Source organism: Thrips palmi, unplaced genomic scaffold (assembly GCF_012932325.1).
Source record: "Thrips palmi isolate BJ-2018 unplaced genomic scaffold, TpBJ-2018v1 HiC_scaffold_7, whole genome shotgun sequence".
Lineage (NCBI taxonomy): Eukaryota > Metazoa > Arthropoda > Insecta > Thysanoptera > Thripidae > Thrips > Thrips palmi.
In genome coordinates, this window is record NW_023144634.1 from 3,511,511 (window position 1) to 3,529,594 (window position 18,084).

Consider the following 18,084-nt stretch of genomic DNA (forward strand, 5'->3'; position numbering starts at 1 on the left):
GCTTCCTTACAACAAAATGTGAACTTTTCCATAAACATAATATACATTGTATGAAATGTGACGACAGAAGGTGCAGGAAAGGGAACTCTTCGCGTCTGCTGTGCTATGTTATTAACAATTATATGCCTCAAGCATTACCATGAATGAACATTCGATTTCATTTTATCGGATTAGAGAAGCAATTTGTTTCTCAGCATGTGTAAATGCTTTGCATTGTAAGGCTTTAATGGCAGTATTACCTTATCATATACGAGATTGGAATGTGCTTTGTAGGCTGTTTTGTAACCAATGCATATGCAATTTTACTATGTTTGATTACTATGTACAACATTTTTTTTCATTTTAATGTTCTTTTTTTTCTTGTTAATAGTTTTACTAAGTTTTGTACACTGGAATATATTTTTATTTGTTTTTTGTTAAACTTCGTCATGTATGAGCTGATGTTTGCTTTTTGTGATGTGTCGGGAAAGTAACAGTTGGACTGTGTGCTGAACTACTAACAAGTGTTTGATACAGACTATTGCAAATGGTCAGTTGCTCTTGTAAACCACGCTTACTGATGTCAGTTGGATCTTGAATTGATGTCTTCTGGCATGTACAATTTACATGTTGTCATAATATAAGTTAAGAAACTCATCTGGCAACAAGCTATTAATAAGGCAAGCACTCTCTTATTACTCCTCATCGGCCTGGTTTAACATGGTAGCATCTTTTCGTCAATCTTCATTAGATTCTGTCCTTTCGCTTTTACTCTTGCATCTCCTTAAAAAAAAAAAAATTGGGTTTATGGTGAAGGTTGCTTCTCTAACCACTTACAAACATGTTGGCTTATCTCATTGACGGGTAGGGAAAAGTATTTCCCGTCCTGTGCTCGCACTGGCGGCCTGGCGGTGCGCTGAGCCGCGCAGAGCACAGGGCGTGGTGCAGTGCGTGGTGCTGAAAGTCATGTTGAAAGCCTTGGTGCTCCTCGTGCGCAATGCAGGTGGCGGGGTGGTGCCGCCGCACGCGCTGCCGCTCGACGAGGACTGTGCCGCCACATCCCCCGACGGCGTGGGCTCCGGGTACATGACTCCCCGCAGCGCCATGGCGGCCACGGCGGCGCGCCGGAAGACGGACCTCATCCCGACCACGCCGTCCCCCAGGGACGGCCAGGGCCACGGGCCTCCCTCGACGCGGCAGAGCCGTCGGACGTCCGGTAATACCCCAAACAGAGCTTACTCCATGTCCCGGCTTGACCAGCTCTCCCAGCCCCGCAAGATCGCGCCCCGGCCCGGCGCGGCCGCGGGCTCCACATCCACGTCGGCGCCAGAGCGGCCCCCCCGCGCCGGCCGCTTCGGCTCCAAGGGGACGCTCACGCTCAGCTCGGCCAAGTCCATGGGGCACTTGGCGGGCTTTGGCGGCGCGGGGTCCGCGCGCTTGTCCGCCTTGTCTGCCTCCGGGTCGGCGGGCAGCCAGACCCTTGCTCGCTCTGACACCTCTCGCAGCATGACTCAATTGTGCGTAAGCAGCCCCGTCCCCCCGCCGAGGATGACTCGCGCGGAGCGCCTGCGCCGGCGTGCACGCGAGCAGGCCGCCAAGAGCCAACCCCTTGACGCGCAGGCCCTGGCCCTGCCGGCCCTGCCGGCCCAGCTGCAAGGTGAGTAGGCCGTTTGCTCTCGCGAGGCCCTTATCAAAAGCTCGCAGCATTGGCTTACCTGCTCTCAAATTTGCCATTGTTTTGTAAGTTGGAGTGAGTCGCAAAGAAAGTTTGGTGAGCTTGCAAAGCGTTGGATTTGTGAGCTCGCAAGCACTCTCTGTTGTGATGGAGCAAGAACTGCTTAACAATGAGACGAAGGTGGTCTGTAATGCCAATGATGCCTATATGACTTTGAATGTGAATAAACATTCTTAGGAAGCTTCTATTTATAACTGTGGATAGGGAGCCTTCTGCTACCAGAGTTTCTCTCATTGGAGGGACAACCTGGTCATCGTGAATCTAAAGCGTTTGCTCCGCCCTCTTCAGTTGCCTTCATATTTTTCATTTTGAGCCCTGTTTATGCATGTGCATTTTTTGATGAAGCAGTTTTAATCAGCCTGCTGCTATGTAGTTTTTGATTGATTTTTAGGAACTGCAGTTTTCCTTTACATTTCTTTGTACGTTGCTACATTTAACTTATGACATGTAGTGTGTGTCATCATTGAAGTGTGCTCTCACTCTGTCAATCTGATCTTAGTCTTGCAAATTTTCTCAAAAGTCTCTCTGTCTGGGATTGTTATTCTTGTGTGGATGCATGCCTGTTGGGGATGGTGTTCTAAATTCAAACATGATGCTTGTCTGCCCGGACTTTCACTCAAAAAATTCAAGGGTTGAAATAAACTTATCATATATGTATTTCTAAAATATTGGCAGTCATTTTTATTATTTAAGTCTTATGGTTTTCTGTTTTGTTTCATAATTTAGTCTCTCTAAAAATTAATTTGCTTAGTATCATTTTAAACAAGCAGTGCTTTGCATGGTGTTTACATTTTTCTCTTTTCTTTCTGACGGTGGTGGTTATTTATCAGTGAGTATGTCTGTTCTCCGGTGATTGGTCAACTCTGTTCTATTCTCCTGGTGAGGTAAGAGTCCTTGCACATTTTGTTTTACTTGTATTCACCAGCTTTTTGTTTTCATTTTTAAAAATTTATTTTACAACTCAGCCAAATCTATTTTGGTCATGGTACTTAACACTTGATATGTAAGGACAAACTTTCGGTATCCAATGTACATCATTGCTATTTACTCTTTCCTACAAACTGATTGGCTCTGAAATATTCCACTGTGTTACATCTTGTTTCCATGTTGAACTCATAAGCGTTTCCAACTTTGACTTTTATGGAAGTTATGTACAGCCATGTACAACCATGTAACCAATGAAGCCTTACCGTTAGTGCATATAGTTAAAGAGTTCCTAAGAATACAAATTTGTTGGGCGAAGATAAAGAAATAAGGATCTGGATGGAATATTGCCTTCTACACATTGTAAAGTGTCACCTTTCTGTTGTTTCTCATGTGAATTGTTTTGTGTACTTGTCTTATGTTCTATCAAATGTTTTCCTACACTTTTCTGAAGAAAGTTTACTTTGTGAGTGTGTCCTTACCTCTACGCTGGGAAAAGCTTTTGTACTCTGGACTCTCTCTCACTCTCTGAGCTACTTACTTCCTCGTCTTTTAATCCTAACCAGCTTACTTTATAAAACAATGAAAGTACACTTTTCTGATGAATCGCAACGTCTCAATGTTTGATGAAGCTGTAACTTTGTGCTAAAGAAGAAAAGAGTTATTGTCCGGATATTACGTTAAGTTAAGATTGATTTGTTTTGAAGAGATGTTTTTTTTTTTTGTGTTTAGGCCTCTTGGAAAGATTCCCAGAGACCATCTGTGGTATTTTTGCACTGCATTCCACAACAGTTTTTATTTTATGTCTTAGTTGCACCAGCTAAGACAAAATGTTTTTACACTTAATGACCCATAGCAAGGAACTTAATGGTTATTGGAACAGTTATAATTAGTTGTTTAATTTTAGCGTATAAAGCTTAACATAACTTAACTCAAGGCAATTGACTGATGACACTGCATGTTAATGATTGATCAATTAACTAATGAAGAGAACATTTCCTGTGATTTCATTTGTAAATTACTGAAATGATTTGTCTCTTATAACATACTCTTTCTTCCTCCCATTTAAAAGCAAGATTTAAAAAATTAAGATCAGTCAAATTGCTTGTGTCATCTTGTCACGTGTCGTTTACCTAATTTTACAATTTGTTTTGAGTTTATAATACTAAGTATCATAAATGAAATATCTAACTTGCATTTGATTTCTCTTTTCCCGGTGCAGGCTTACGTTCAGGTGAAACAACTCCCTCCAGACCCTTGAGTGCCATGAGCCAGCAGTCAATGAGCAGCGTGAGCTCCTCCATTGGCGCTCCAATGCGCTCCAGGCCCGTGGCTGCACCTAGAAGGCCGCGGCCAGCGAGCATCGCAGTGACTGGGGTCACGATCGACCCTCCGCCAAGGCACAGTGAGTAAAAGCACTTCAGCACACCGTGCAGGCCTGTCAATGTCGATGTTTATTTGCTAATGTTTCTCTCTCCTCCAGGCTTAAGCTCTGAACATAAGAGGCAAGCAGCGGCGGCAGCAGCAGCCGCGGCCTCTCTCAATGGAACCGGAGACAAGCCACCTGTTCCACGTACAGGAAGCAGTTCTAGGAAAACTAGTTCTGACCGAATGACTGCCAGCATGTACGGTGCCATTCCGTGCTCTGATAGCACCTCCTCTATTCCGCCCAAGAAGCCTCCAAAGACTGTCAAGGTACACCATCATCTATTTCCACTTTTTAAATAATTTGAACTGTTAAATAATTTTGAACTGTTAATTATTTTGTTATTTTTTTCACTAGGCATCACCTCGACCGACTCCTAAAGCAACACCCCTCCAGTCACCAAGAACTGATACTGCACCAGCACTGCCGCAAGATCCTTTCCTGAATCAAACTAAGGTTGCGGAGCCTTCTCCTAAAGCTGCCACATCGGTAGCTCCGAGTCCTCCAGCTGAAACAGCACCTGCGCCTTCGCCTGCACCTGCGCCTGCGCACGCATCATTACCCAGTGCATCGCCACTGCAGCTGCAGGCCAAAGCCCCGGAAGCGCCATTGGTTTCTGTGCAGGAGCCAACGAATGGCCCTAAGGATGAGCCAGCAGCACCGGCAGCTCCAGCAGAGCTCACATTCCAGCAAATGGAGCAAAAACACCAAGAACAGATATGGGAAGCAAGCAGACAGGTTGAAGACTTTTCAACCAGTGTAACATCTGCTCCTGTATCTACAGATAACTTGTCTTCTGAAGCTGTGGACATGACCGCTTCTATGATTGCCAAACAGCGTATTACTACTGAAGAGGAAGCCAAGGCTGCCCTTGCTGAGAGACGGCGTCTTGCTCGGGAGCAAGCGGAAAGAGAAGCAGAACTTGAAAGACAACGCCTTGTAAGTGCATATATGTATAAATTAATTCTGTTCATTAACAAGGGCTTTATAAAACTAAATTGTGTTTTTTTTTTAAATTGTAGGAAGCAGAGCGCTTGGCTGAAGAAGAAAGATTACGCCAAGAGGAAGAAGATCAAAGGCGATTTGAAGAAGAGCAGGAACGGTTAGCGGTAGAAGCTCGTAGGGCAGAGGAGCAACGACTCTTGCAAGCTATTGAGGTAAATGACAAAATTGAATGATATACTTTGGAAACAGAATACAAGTGACATAGGGTAATTACTCATCTTTCGTCTTTTGATTCCAGGAGGCTCAAAAGAGGGAGGAAGAGGAGAGAAAAAGGAGAGAGGAAGAAGCTCAACAGAAAGCAGAAAAAGAGGAAGCAGAAAAGAAAGCAAAGGAGGAGGCTGAGAAGTATGGGTCAATCTTTAACCTACAGTACATTTTTTGTACATTCAATTCAAGAAATATGTTTTTAAATGTGAAATCTGTTGCTTTACAGGCAAAGAAAAGAGATGGAACTGAAATTGAAGAAAGAAGAAGAAGAACGTATGGAGCGTCGTAAGAGGGTAGAAGCTATAATGCTACGTACCCGTGGTAAAGGTACCACACCTACCTCTACTCCTACTAAGGTACATAATAACTTTAAATTATAAAATTAATGATTTGTGCACAGTGTCTATCAGAGTGCTTTGTCATTATTTGAGATCACATCATTAAATATTTCTCCTTTCAAATTTAGGAAAATGGTGATTTAAATCAAATAGAAAACGAGGAGCCACAGCCTTCTGAAACTATTCAGGAAGCAAAGTCTGTCTCCCCAGCCACAACTTCTAGTCAAAGCAATGGACACAGCAATGGCATGGACAGCATGTAAGGATTCCTCCAGCCCCTCACTCCCCTTCCCCCTACATTACTTATCTTTGCTGTATAAACAGTCCCCTTGACTTTTCTTTCTTTTCATTTTTCTTAGAAAACAGAATAATGCAGCAAACGTGCTGTTAGACCTCTCTGAACACAACTCTGTTCACAGTGGCGATCTATTGGGTTCTCTGTCAAATGAAGACTGCATTAATTCCAATCTTAATGCAAATAATGGACTTATCAATGGTCCAGCTCCGCTCATTGCAGCATTCAATGATTCCACTCTCAGCAAGAAACAGGACTCAAATGTTGTGACAGGTATGTTCAACCATGTTCTGGTCAAGTGTTGAAAAGTAATTTTTAATGGTATCTGTCTTTAAGAAACCTAACATTTTCTTCCACATTTCAGATTTGTTATCATAAGCATGCGATGTAGACTAGGAAAATTATGAATGAGCAGAAAGATGTGCACTAAGTGACCCTGCAAAATACAGTGTGTACTTGAATGAATTTTGCGTGTAACCCGAAGACTGCTGAATAAATGAATTTTTATGTGAGCGTGTGACACCTTGGTGATTAATAGTGCATAAAATGTGAACAATGGTGCTAAGCAAAATGGTGGGCATGGGTCAACAGGCAGCTAAACACACTTCCAGCCGCAACTGGCAAGAAGATTTTAGCAGCTAGGCCCTTGTCGTCATCTTCTTCAGCCCACTCCAATTACTGCTTTTAAATATGCATCATAATTAAGTGGTATTTTAATTCCTTTTTTACTTGTAACGGTTTTCAAAGTATGTGTGGTACTAAAATGAAATTTAAGCTCACCTAGTCAGATGGAAAATAAAATGTGCAGTGAGCAGGAGAGGCAGTTTATCAGGGGCTAGGCAATACCATTATATTTTTTCTTACTTTTGTTTTTCTTCAATTGTTTACTTTAAACCTTCAAAATAACAAAATTGTAAGTCAATATGTGCAGAGGCAGCACGATGGAGTCAGTTGTTTATGACCTGGCACCATTCTATCATGTGTGACATGTGCATGCGCAAACAACATGTTTTGCCTGTCCATCTCTCCATTACTAGCTCTGAACAATGTTAGAAATGCTAGTAAGTTCTGAGTGACTAATGTTGTAATAAGTAATCTTCAATTTGCACTCCTGCTGCTGACTTGTCGGTAGAAATATTACTTAACTTCTGTAACCTTGTGTAACATCATGTAACATCCTGCTGTGTGTATCATACCTTCCTTGATCACTTTAGGCTGGTCTTTCAAATTCTCACCTTATTTATTGCTTTTATTTCTTGGAAGATCTTTTGTTTTAATGTTGCCTCAAGGAGGAAAGAGGGTAGTGATTACCTGGAAGAAAGAATTTGTAAAGTTGGAGGTCAGGAACCCCAATTAAAGAGAGTAAATGACACTGTGTTAAGTTTGAATATAGTGTAATATTTTAATGGACTCAGATTATCCAGCTAATGAGAAATTCGCTGGCAGTGGCTGGCCCAGCCAGGTGTGCTGTTTTTGTGAAAACCAACTTGTTTAAATAAATTGTATTCTCATTTTATGTAAATGCTTGTAATAAAGTGCTTTATCAGATTCAAGATGACTTTCATTCCCTACAAACTCAACCCAAAGAAAAACCAATTCTCACCCGAAAAAAAATCAAAGTTGTCAGATATGTGGTCATGCTAGTAGCTGGTAAGGTGATCCCACAATGGGTCGGTCGGTCGCAGACGGTCGGTCGGACGGTCGATCGGCAACGCTGTGGAGGCTTATGTGTCTCGGTGGCTCCGGGCGCAGAGGCAGCGGCCGCTTCGAATGAGGACTTGGATTCGAATCCCAATGACAAACTTATTTTCTTTAGCTGGCCTGGGTTCGGCTCCCAGGAGTGAATCTTTTCCTAAGTTTACTTCTTACATCTGGTACCATCACTCTAAGATTGATCGCATTGTATTTCAGTGGCTGGTTGGCTGATATGGTAGAGGTGTCAGCTGGCGGGAGGAAGTCCTGGGTTCGACTCCCAGGTGGGTGAATCTTTTTCCTCAGGTTACTTCTCAAATCCGGTACCATCACTCTAAGATAGATCGCGACGCTTCTCAGTGGCTGGATGGTCGATATGGTAGAGGTGTCGGCCGGTGGGAGGAAGAACTGGGTTCGATTCCCAGTTGAGTGAATCTTTTCCTCAGTTTACTTCTCAACCCCGGTACCATCACTCTAAGATAGGACGTGTCGGACAGGTGTGTTGTCGTAGCTCAGGTGGCAGAGCGATGGGCTGTGGAGGCCATGCGGCAGCACATGTTTCCCGTTGGACCTGGTTCGCTACCAGCCAGGTCAGGTTACTAACCCTTTATGATTGCCCCTACTCCCCTCTCCTTCTGGGAGGGGGGGTAGGGGGGGTGGGAGCCGACGGCGGGAACTCTTTTGCATCCTAGAGGTGATATACAGAGAGCAGCGCCACCAAGATAGACCACCCATTTGCCACGCTGACGGAGGCTGACGGCAGGAACACTCTTTTGCACTCTTTAACAGCCAAGATTGTTTGGAAGATATCTGGCCTTTAATTCAGTGTATGAGCCGCGCCGTCAAGGTAGGCCACCCATCTGACACGCTGCTGCAAAAGCAGCACCGCGGCGGAAAACGTAAGCCACACGCTTAGCCGGGATTTGAACCCGAGTGCTTCTCTCAACGACCGACACCTCAGCCCCCTGAGCCACCGAGGCTCTCCTTTACGTGATTCAGTCTGAACTTGGGCTAATTGTACCGCATTCATGCAGTCAACTGAGAAAAATGTTTCGGTACCCGGGATTCGAATCAAAGTCTCTCAGCGCGAACACCTCCTCTGCGCTCCCAGCCACCGAGACGATGAAAATTCGCTCGCCAATCTTGGAAGTAATGGTAAGTTACCGGATTCGAGGTTCAACAGAGGAAAACATTTCTATACCTGGGATTTGAACCGAACTCCTGCGCCACCAAATCGTGTCTCCGCCCAAACTCAGACCCATGGTTACCTGATTCTTCGGGTTCGTGAAGTGAGGTGAACTGAGAGTTTGGGAACCAAACTCATGAAAAGATTTGGGCGACGCTCTTGCCGACCAAGCCACCGGTTAGTGATGTTCCATGTGACCGTTCGACCGGGACCGACCGTGTGCGACGGACCGACCCGTGACTCCAATTACTCGTGACAGAGATTTTGCAGCTGTCCAAGCAGTCAACTGATTCAGGACCACGCTGCAGGGGCAATGTGGCACTTTCCACACATCTGAGTTTTGCACGATGATTGGTAGCCAACTTGACAGGCAAGAAACATTTATAACAAATGTTTTAAACAATTCGCTTTTAATACTTCATATTTATAAGGCTGACATTCATTCTGTACACATACAAGAAATCTTATAAAATATTCACACAATTTCATCTCTTATTGTCTATCAATATTTTAATACATTTTCTAGAGTTAAGTGATTTACTTGCACACACTCTGAGTAAAAATAAAAGAACAACAAATGAAAACAACCCAACATTCTGAAACGAGATAAAGGGGAAAGATGCAACATCTCAAGAATCTAACCAATAAAAAAAATGATTAAAATTATTAAGTAAATCTTCAACAAATTCCATAACTTGAAACCGTGATACGGTCATGAAGATTGTGCTCTGTCTCTTGACCCTCGCGATTTCGAGCTAACTAAATATTTATCATCGTTTACATCATTCTATACATACAGAACTGCTTTACAGTCTAACAATTCAAATCAAGACCATTTCATTTCCCCGCCCCCCAAAAAACACTTCAATACTCTATATTCATGAACGAACATAGATTTGACAAATTTTAATGCAACAATCTTATTTAACATTAATTTACACATTAACAAATATCAGGTTAACAACCAAGAATGGGCAGAATATAATATCACATGATTCCCTTTCTTTAATGATTTCACTTAAGTACAGTATAGAAGAACAGTTACAATTAGTACCCTAAATATAAATTTTATTTTATTTACAGGTCTAAAGTTTGAATAATTTGAAGGAGGGTTACCAAATCTTAGCATCATAATCAAACTATTAACAATTAATCAATACAATCTCAACCCTCCATTGTTCACTTCAACAAACACAAATGATAAAGGCACAAGTACTTAAAGAGTTCACGTACAGTTCATTCGCATTGTATGTGCAGACCACATGGGAACCCAATTTATCTATTTTTTTCAGAATAGAGACACTTTGCCTTTCATTCTTTTACGCTACAACTGAAAGGATTAGAGAAACAACATGCACTAAAAATATAATTCGTTGTTGCATAACAAGACATGAACAACAGGGAATAGGGAGAAATGGGTATAGGAATGAGCTTGAGATGCACTTTTCCTGATCCTAATTGACAGCTCAAGAAACTAACGCTGTTTTGGCCCGAAATTTCACGTTGTAAAGAGCTTAGAAAACACACTGATTACAAAATAGCACGTACAAGAAGTCTAAATTTATTGAAATTCCCACAATACCAGCTAATTCACTTACTTTTGAATGTGCATTGTGCTCTCACAGAGGCAGTTGCATTGATTGACAAACATCTCTTCCAGAGGATTGATAATCAAGTGTGCCTTAACATTTAGACACCCATTTCAAATACCCTGTCTGTCTACGTACCTTACATTTCTGAAAATCAAAAAGAGGAAATCATTTGTCAAATACTGTTATATGTTGAAATACTAATTCCTAAATTTACTTGAGATATTGCAATGTGGATATTAGAGTTTCAGTTTTGCAAAGAGTTTGTCTAAAGATCTTGATCTCAGATATTTCAAACAGTTTCATCGTAAGTCTACTCCCTCCAAACCATATTAAAATTTCCATGCATTTAAGGTGGCCTGCTGGCTACTTAAAAAATGCGAGCCAGAGAGTTTATATTTGATACAGCCTAAATACACACATGTCTAGCTTAATACTACATTCTAAAATTTCTAGCTTTTTGACTTGACTTTGGGGATGTGAAACAGTGCCAGAAGTTTCATATAGGTATTTCAAGGTTCTTCCATTCAGAGTTATTGTCTCTCTATTCCTAAACAAAATATTGATCCTGTCTCTTGTTAAAATTTAACATGGCTGATGCAAGAACATGACCGAAAAACTGCAAAACAATTAATCTCAGATGGTACGCACATGTTATGTTGGGATCCCACATGAATAGCTGCAGCACACAAACCACAATTGCACTTGCTCAAATGTTCCCACTTCAGCATTAGAAAAATAGATTAAAATGAAGTGTGTACAGCAGATGACGTCGCTCTGTCACATTTTGTCACAACAAAAGACAAGGCCTTTAAACGGGGAGATCGATTAACTCTACAACACCTACCATGAAATATTGCCACTCATGCATCTTACATGTATTGTTCAGAGTATTTTTTTTGTTTGGAAAAAGTGGTACTTTGTAACTATTTCTATCTCTATTTAAGTAGATACATGTTATTGTATAAGTAATTCCCTTTAGAAAAAGGATATATTGCTCTGGAATGTTATACACGACTCTTAACTGAGGGAAAATGTTCGCTCTAACAATTTCCAAGAAAAGCATAGCTGAGTACATGAATGCTCACATACAAAAGCTACATATGACAGTGCCTACAAATCGAGCTACTATTTTTGTAGATTCACATTGATGAACCAAAGTAGAGAAAACTGACCATTTACTTTTGATGGGAAAGGGCGCCCAATGAGTAAATGTAGCTCCTTTAAAAAAGGAATGAAATTGTATAAACTCCAACCAGAAAGAGCCGATAAAATAACTCACTGTAGGCCCATAAGAGACTGGTCTTACAAATTATCTCATGTTGAAAAACATGTAAGAAATGAATAAAGATATGTTCAATTTGATTTGTTTTTGTTTAAAATTGGATTTGTGCGAAGCTGATTACATTTGTGGTATAACACTTTTCCAAATACCTTAATAGTTTCGGTAACCACGTCGATGAGGACATGTTTGCTAAATAGATACAGTTTCAGAGAACAACAGAACAATTAAACATCTCACATATTGCAAGCACTAGAATAATCAGAAATGTCTGCATTGAAGCAGTTGCAGCCAGCCTGGCCTTTGTACAGGGAATATCTACCTCTCCTTTCACACATGGAAAACAATATTCACATTTCAGAGAGAAGCAGTAGTATAATTTGTATTTATCACATTGCAACGACATACTCAGCACTTTGAATACTATGGAAGATATGACTGAAGCATTAGTGCTCATAACTTAAATCTAATTTAACCAATTTACTACAACAATTTACTAGTATATTATTCAAAGAAGTACAAAAAGGAAGATGCTCCTTCAGGAGACTTACTACTCATAAACCACATCACATATGCAGTTCCGTAACACCACTGATGTATTCAGAAAATAGGAGCTTTCACAGAAGTTTTTAACGTTTTGCTCATCCGCCAGCGGACCCATTAGTACAGTTCTCTTTATGACACAAATTCTTCAACAATATAAGACAAGGTTTGCATGGCATGCGCAAGGAAGCGCTTTCATATCATGCATGGCATGCTAAGGTATTGACTATGATGTTTTTATAGGATACGCAGTTAGGTTTAGACAGCTTTTGCAACAATTTTTTTTTACCAACATGTCACACCACATCTTTTAAATCCAATATGATAAGCGTTTTCATGGTACAAGTCAACTAGAAAATGTACAATATAACATATGTAACAAAAATATTACAACATTAGTAACAAAATTACAAACAAAACGACTTCCCTTTTGGTGGGGTTACACCACAAACATCCACATGAACAAACATAACACACACAAACACACACACAAACACACACAACAGCCATTAGTGTGCATCCAAGTTTCTGGATACCTCAACAAAATGACTGTAACAAATGGATTGAATCACGGTACATCCTCGCACCATTCCTTACAGGTAAGTAGCAAGTGATGTGCAGTACAGAGAGGGGGTCTTGCTAAACTGAAGTATTATGGGAAGAATAAATGTGTACAGAGACTTAGCAGAGAAAGTTTACATAAGTAGCCACCGCAATGACAAGAAAGTAAGAGCATTGTCGCCAAGACCACCTCAATAGAAAACGATATGCCGATATTGGTCGTATGACAGATGCAAGCTTGGTCTTATGCGAAAAATTGCCCATAATAAATTTATACACCATTTTAAAATGTAAATGACCAATGTTACTATCAAATAGTACATGATAATTTAAAGGAAATTTTCATAAACTGAGGGAGAGCTGAGGTCATGCACACACCACCAAATCAAATATGTTCAAATTAAAGACGCATATGGAATATCAGTAGAGGAACAATAAGAAAGTTTGTCCTGGCACATTAAATTTACTCAGTAGTAAATTTTAATTTTGCTTGTCTGACAAATGATGGTCTTTTCTCAGATCATGGTATTTTAAGCCACCGTGCATGAAACTGTGTGTTGCAATGAACCCCAACCTGCCCCGGTACTAGGACCTCAGTCATGAAAGGTGCAATGCAAGTTCATTACAGAAAAACAGAGCAAGATTTCCTTCAGACTGAAGAGAAGGCGTGTTGATAAGGACACAAAGTGCACAAAACACGGCTTGCTGAAACCAGCAACACTGGATCAACCTGAACCATGTTACAAATTACTACATCAGGACATATCAATCGTAATCACTTCATTGAAGTGCCCGAGGTGTGTTTAAACACAGACCATCGGATGCACGACTAGTATCCAGTGTAGCTCACATTACACATGTTGACTGACCATTTTTCAGAAGCAATACTGATAATTCACAGTTGGTACCACTTTTTGTCTTTGTACTTGAGCATGAGTCCATGTGCAGAGGATGAGAAGTTCTCCGCTTCATTCATCATTCGTTGTGTGCGTTCTTCTAGTTGACTTAATTTATCTCCTCGTTCCACAGCCATCATGTGTGCTTGAGATATTGCACCAGCAGCAGAAGACGAGTTTTGTTTTAAGCCTTCCAAGTTTGTGGCAGAACCAGGAATATGCTTGGCAATACTCCTCGATGCCCGGCCACTCGACTCTCCAACTAAAAGAAGGAGAAATCGGTTCCCATGTCAACACTTTTGGAGAGCACAGTAAATTGGAGACTAAGAGAATATTCACAGTTTTGTCTGGCATTGCATGAGTTTCACTGCAGACTGCTTGTCTGGTGAAGTACTTACAAAGCTCTTCTCTGTCGAGGTTTCTCACACCACCTCCAAACAAGCCTTGCAGAAAACTCTGTTTCGGTGGTTCTGGCATGTCATGAGGAAGGAAAAGCTCACCGACCATCTCGGCTAAACTTGCGCTGAAAAACGAAAAAGAAGTTGAGAAGTTGCGAGTAACACAGAGGCAATACGCCAACCGGCCGAATCCTTTAGTGCTTACCAGAATTCTGCTGAAACTGTAAACTTCTGTACTTCTGTAGGTGAGCTCAGGAAAAGACCATGGCCTCGGTTGCTAAAGCAGAAAGTCCTCGCTATCCTGTAAATTTAAAATTCCATATGAATGAAAGGGGCATAACTCAAAGAAAACATTAAATCGCCGTCTCACATTACGTCTACTGAGCACATCTAGCTTTCAATGGCAGAATGAATAAAAATAAAACACAAAGCGACTGAGCGCAGCCACACAAAACAGTACAGGTACATTTTGGAAAGCAGTCAGCATCAAGTATGCAATCATTTAAAAGTTATCGTAGCTTACTAATAAGCCCTTTTTTGGTTCGACTCGCCAACAGTCTCATGAAACGTTTCTCTGAGATTAGCAGGTTTTTCAAAACTGCCGAATACAGGCCAGTGCGATAGGTTGCCTATCGTCGTCTCCGAAACTCGTGTCCTCCGAAAGCGTCGCTTGCGCATGCCTGTAGCGCTTTTAGCGCCTGTGAGGTAGGCCACTGGCCCGTCTCGCAACACACGTGTGAAGAGACGGTGGCCTACCTAGCCCCTGGCATCTTCACAGGGGCAAGGTAGGCCACCGTCTCCACATCAGTGTGTTGCCGTGCGGGCCTGCGGCCTACCTCACAGGCGCTAAGTGGTGCTTCGGCCCGGCGGCCCCAGAGGCGAGGCCACATATCGCACTGATCTGTCTCAAGTTGAACTGGAACACCTGTTAAAGGAGTCGGAGCGGGCGGTGTGCTGCTGGCACAAGAGTGCCTCTCTGGTCTTACTTCTAGTGTCGCGGCACCTGCATCGTACTCCACAGTCGCGTGGGCAAACAACCACATAACTTTTTGCTTGCGCAATTAGCGAGCGCATCGAAGTTTTTTTTAGCAGACGTTCGTATTCAAAGCGGGTTTTACGAACTCCATTGTCTGTTTTACCAGCAATTAAGTACGTATTTTCAGGCAAGCTTTGTAGCAACATTCAACAATCATAACGACCTCACGGCAAAAGTACCGCCTGGGATTCCCAGGCGGTGCCTGGAAAGTAGGCCCTTTTTCCCATGATGCGCCTGGGAATCCCAGGCGGTACTTTTGCCGTGCTCTTTTGACTCAATTGAATTCGTGCCCCAGAAAACCGAACGTCTGCATATTACAGTTATTCAAAAGCAAGCCATCCATGCAAAACGCAGAAAAGTGGGCTCTGAACAAGACTGGAACAACGAATTGTACTAGCAATTAGTGGTCAACTTTGTCTTAAACTGGAAGTACTAAGAAGTTTTATGGTACGAGAGGTTAGCCAGTATGAATACACGTTTAAGAAAGGAAACCGTCGTTCAGAGCTCTTAATTTATGTATCTATGAATTACTTAAAATTACGAGCAATATAGAAAAAGAATACGCGGGCATGCGTATGAGCACTGAATACAACTCGTAATTCAAGGTACTTGATAATCAAACATCAACATCGACCACCTAAACACTAGAATGCACTAGAGTGCTTACAGTCGTATTCTTTCGCAAAATGCTCACATGTTTGCATATTGCGTCGAGCGCATTGCTAATGCTTAGCTACAAATAGATTATTATACCAGCTCTGACGAGCTTTTGCGCTGCGATTCGGCAAAGGCTAGATTCCGTTCTAAGCAAATCAGCAATCATGTCCATTAGAGAAACGCACTGGACAAACAATAATTACATCTAGTCACACTGAAAATCCACACATAATTTTGAATAAATATAAAAGAAACATAAAGAGACAAAATAAGTATTTTGAACAAATAACACCGAATAATGGAGTAAGAATAATTATTCATACGCAAAATTTGATATAATGGAAACGGCGACCCCGGTGAAGCAGAGACCCTAGATGACCCTAGCCAAACTCGTCGTTTTCCCCTATTTTTCTCCGTTGAGTAAGTGAGTAAAGTGCCATGACAAGCAGTTACTCAAAGGGTATGAGCGTGTGACCTTGGAAAGTTTATCGTGTAATGTAACGGCCAAAATGACTTCATGACCTCGTTCGAGAAAAAAAAAGAGTTGACAAAATTGTTTTAAGATAGAATTTGGACGACTGTATGTTCGTAAATTTTGACAGTAGTTTTGAAAATCGGTAAGGAGTGCACAGTGTTTGGAACGAGCGTTTTCATGAGGTGGCAATGTTTTCTTTATGAAATAGAGACGCATGCTTAGAGTTTTCAAGAAAGTCAAATATGGTAAAGTGATAAAGAAAAACAACATTGCTCTCAACCTGGAGTTATTATTCTTTTTCACAGGAATCGTGCAGCGAACTATTTATTTATTTTTGAGCCTCATTCTATCCACAGGTTAAAATAAACCCAGTAAATTTTCGCATGCGTGTCATGCCTCTCGTGGTCCATGCACATCTAGGAAGCGAACTAAACCAAGGGCATTAGTAGACAACTACCTTTGTATCATTCTTGTCAATAGTAAACCGAGGCACGTACTAAACATGAGCAGAAAGTATGCTTCTGATCTAATGCTCTACAACCTCGGTGGCAGTATACTGTTCACACGCTTCCCCCAAATAAACCACGGGGGAACGGTTGTTCACAAAAACGACCTAAATGTGCCCAAACCAAGATCAAGATGTCATTCACGTGGAACGCAGGCGTTCCGCGCCTCGTGAATCTTTTCACTTAAATAAGTCTTGACCACAATTAATCCACCGCTTTTGGGGTCCAATCCAAACGTCAGGACAATTCAAGGCCTTTCCTACTTCCGGTGTCGGTTCTCCCGGCTGGACAGGGATAAACAAAAAGGCGGGAGAAGCGTTGCACCATTAGCCTATACGAATTGATCACGACTATGTGGAAATGGGGAAGGAGTTTAGCCCAACACCCGTGACAAGGACACTGCAACCATACACTTAGCATAGATGGCGAACAATCACATAACACAAAAAAAAACATGCAGTGACATGCTTGTTCATGCATTGTTTGGATGCCAACATGCAAAAACATTTTAGGTCGTGCAGAACATGCAAGATTAATCTAGACCATGCACATGCAAATTGGTATTTAGAGTGTGGGTGAGTGTTTTATTTAAGTGGCAAATGAACACCAACAAACATAAAAATATATTGCAAAGATTACAATACGAAACAATAAACTGAATTAGTGTTGAAATTTGTCACTGTTCAGTTGCCTTAGAAGTTTGTCACATTCCAGGATGACGAAGACAGGGAATACCTAAGCTTCAGTCGCCGTGCTGGGACTTGATTAAGCTGCCTTTCTTTACTCTAGGCACATGCAAAAGCCATAGACATAAGACAGCTCTCCGTCTGCACTCTCAGAAAAGTCCCGAAACGTTTATTAATTTAAGCCTACTCCCATCCGGCCAACTACAAAACAACGAATTGGACGTATATATTTTTGTTCCAAGGCATGCTAAAATAATCGCGACGTAATGCAATGCAGATGAAGAGTGTCAGTGCTTGCTAATACGATCATAAGCGCCTTTCTTATGAGATAAAAAGCAGTTTTTTTTGGAAGATGTGCCGTGCGTACTAGAAAGTGAAATAATATCATGTTATTATTATTTTAAGTTTTGAAGTTAAAAAGATATGTTTGAATTTGCGTTAAAACCACAGTGAAAATCCCAGAAAACACTAAGCCACAAAAGCCACAAAAGACACACCAAAATGACCTGAATTTTCAGAGTCATAAATGTCACTAAAATATGTGACAGTGTCACGCAGAGGCATAGAACAAATTGTGACCTTTTGTGCTAGAGGAATTTTTGGCCGTACACAGCTTTGTCTACTTCAAACATTTGAAAATAAAAGTATTTTTACAAAGTATAATTTTT

General features: G+C 41.5%; 2 protein-coding genes across 7 annotated transcripts in view; one reads left to right on the forward strand and one right to left on the reverse strand.

The window, feature by feature from the left end:
* LOC117652869 (ensconsin-like) overlaps positions 1–7,462 on the forward strand; it is a 68,275-nt gene extending 60,813 nt beyond the window's left edge. For 4 of the 5 annotated variants that reach the window (XM_034398043.1, XM_034398046.1, XM_034398041.1 and 1 more), the window contains 10 exons: positions 983–1,195; positions 3,861–4,043; positions 4,122–4,333; positions 4,422–5,003; positions 5,087–5,221; positions 5,308–5,414; positions 5,503–5,632; positions 5,743–5,873; positions 5,974–6,182; positions 6,274–7,462. In XM_034398043.1, the coding sequence (XP_034253934.1) occupies positions 983–1,195; positions 3,861–4,043; positions 4,122–4,333; positions 4,422–5,003; positions 5,087–5,221; positions 5,308–5,414; positions 5,503–5,632; positions 5,743–5,873; positions 5,974–6,182; positions 6,274–6,287 (1,916 nt within the window). In that variant the 3' untranslated portion in view covers positions 6,288–7,462. The remainder of the gene's footprint in view (positions 1–982; positions 1,196–3,860; positions 4,044–4,121; positions 4,334–4,421; positions 5,004–5,086; positions 5,222–5,307; positions 5,415–5,502; positions 5,633–5,742; positions 5,874–5,973; positions 6,183–6,273) is intronic. The other variant, XM_034398045.1, reaches the window with a different exon arrangement.
* Positions 7,463–9,178: 1,716 nt separating this feature from the next.
* The window catches only part of LOC117652809 (syntaxin-binding protein 5), a 78,665-nt gene continuing 69,759 nt past the window's right edge, over positions 9,179–18,084 (reverse strand). For both annotated transcript variants that reach the window (XM_034397923.1, XM_034397922.1), the window contains 3 exons: positions 14,262–14,357; positions 14,057–14,181; positions 9,179–13,920 (listed from right to left, as the gene is read on the reverse strand). In XM_034397923.1, the coding sequence (XP_034253814.1) occupies positions 13,658–13,920; positions 14,057–14,181; positions 14,262–14,357 (484 nt within the window). In that variant the 3' untranslated portion in view covers positions 9,179–13,657. The remainder of the gene's footprint in view (positions 13,921–14,056; positions 14,182–14,261; positions 14,358–18,084) is intronic.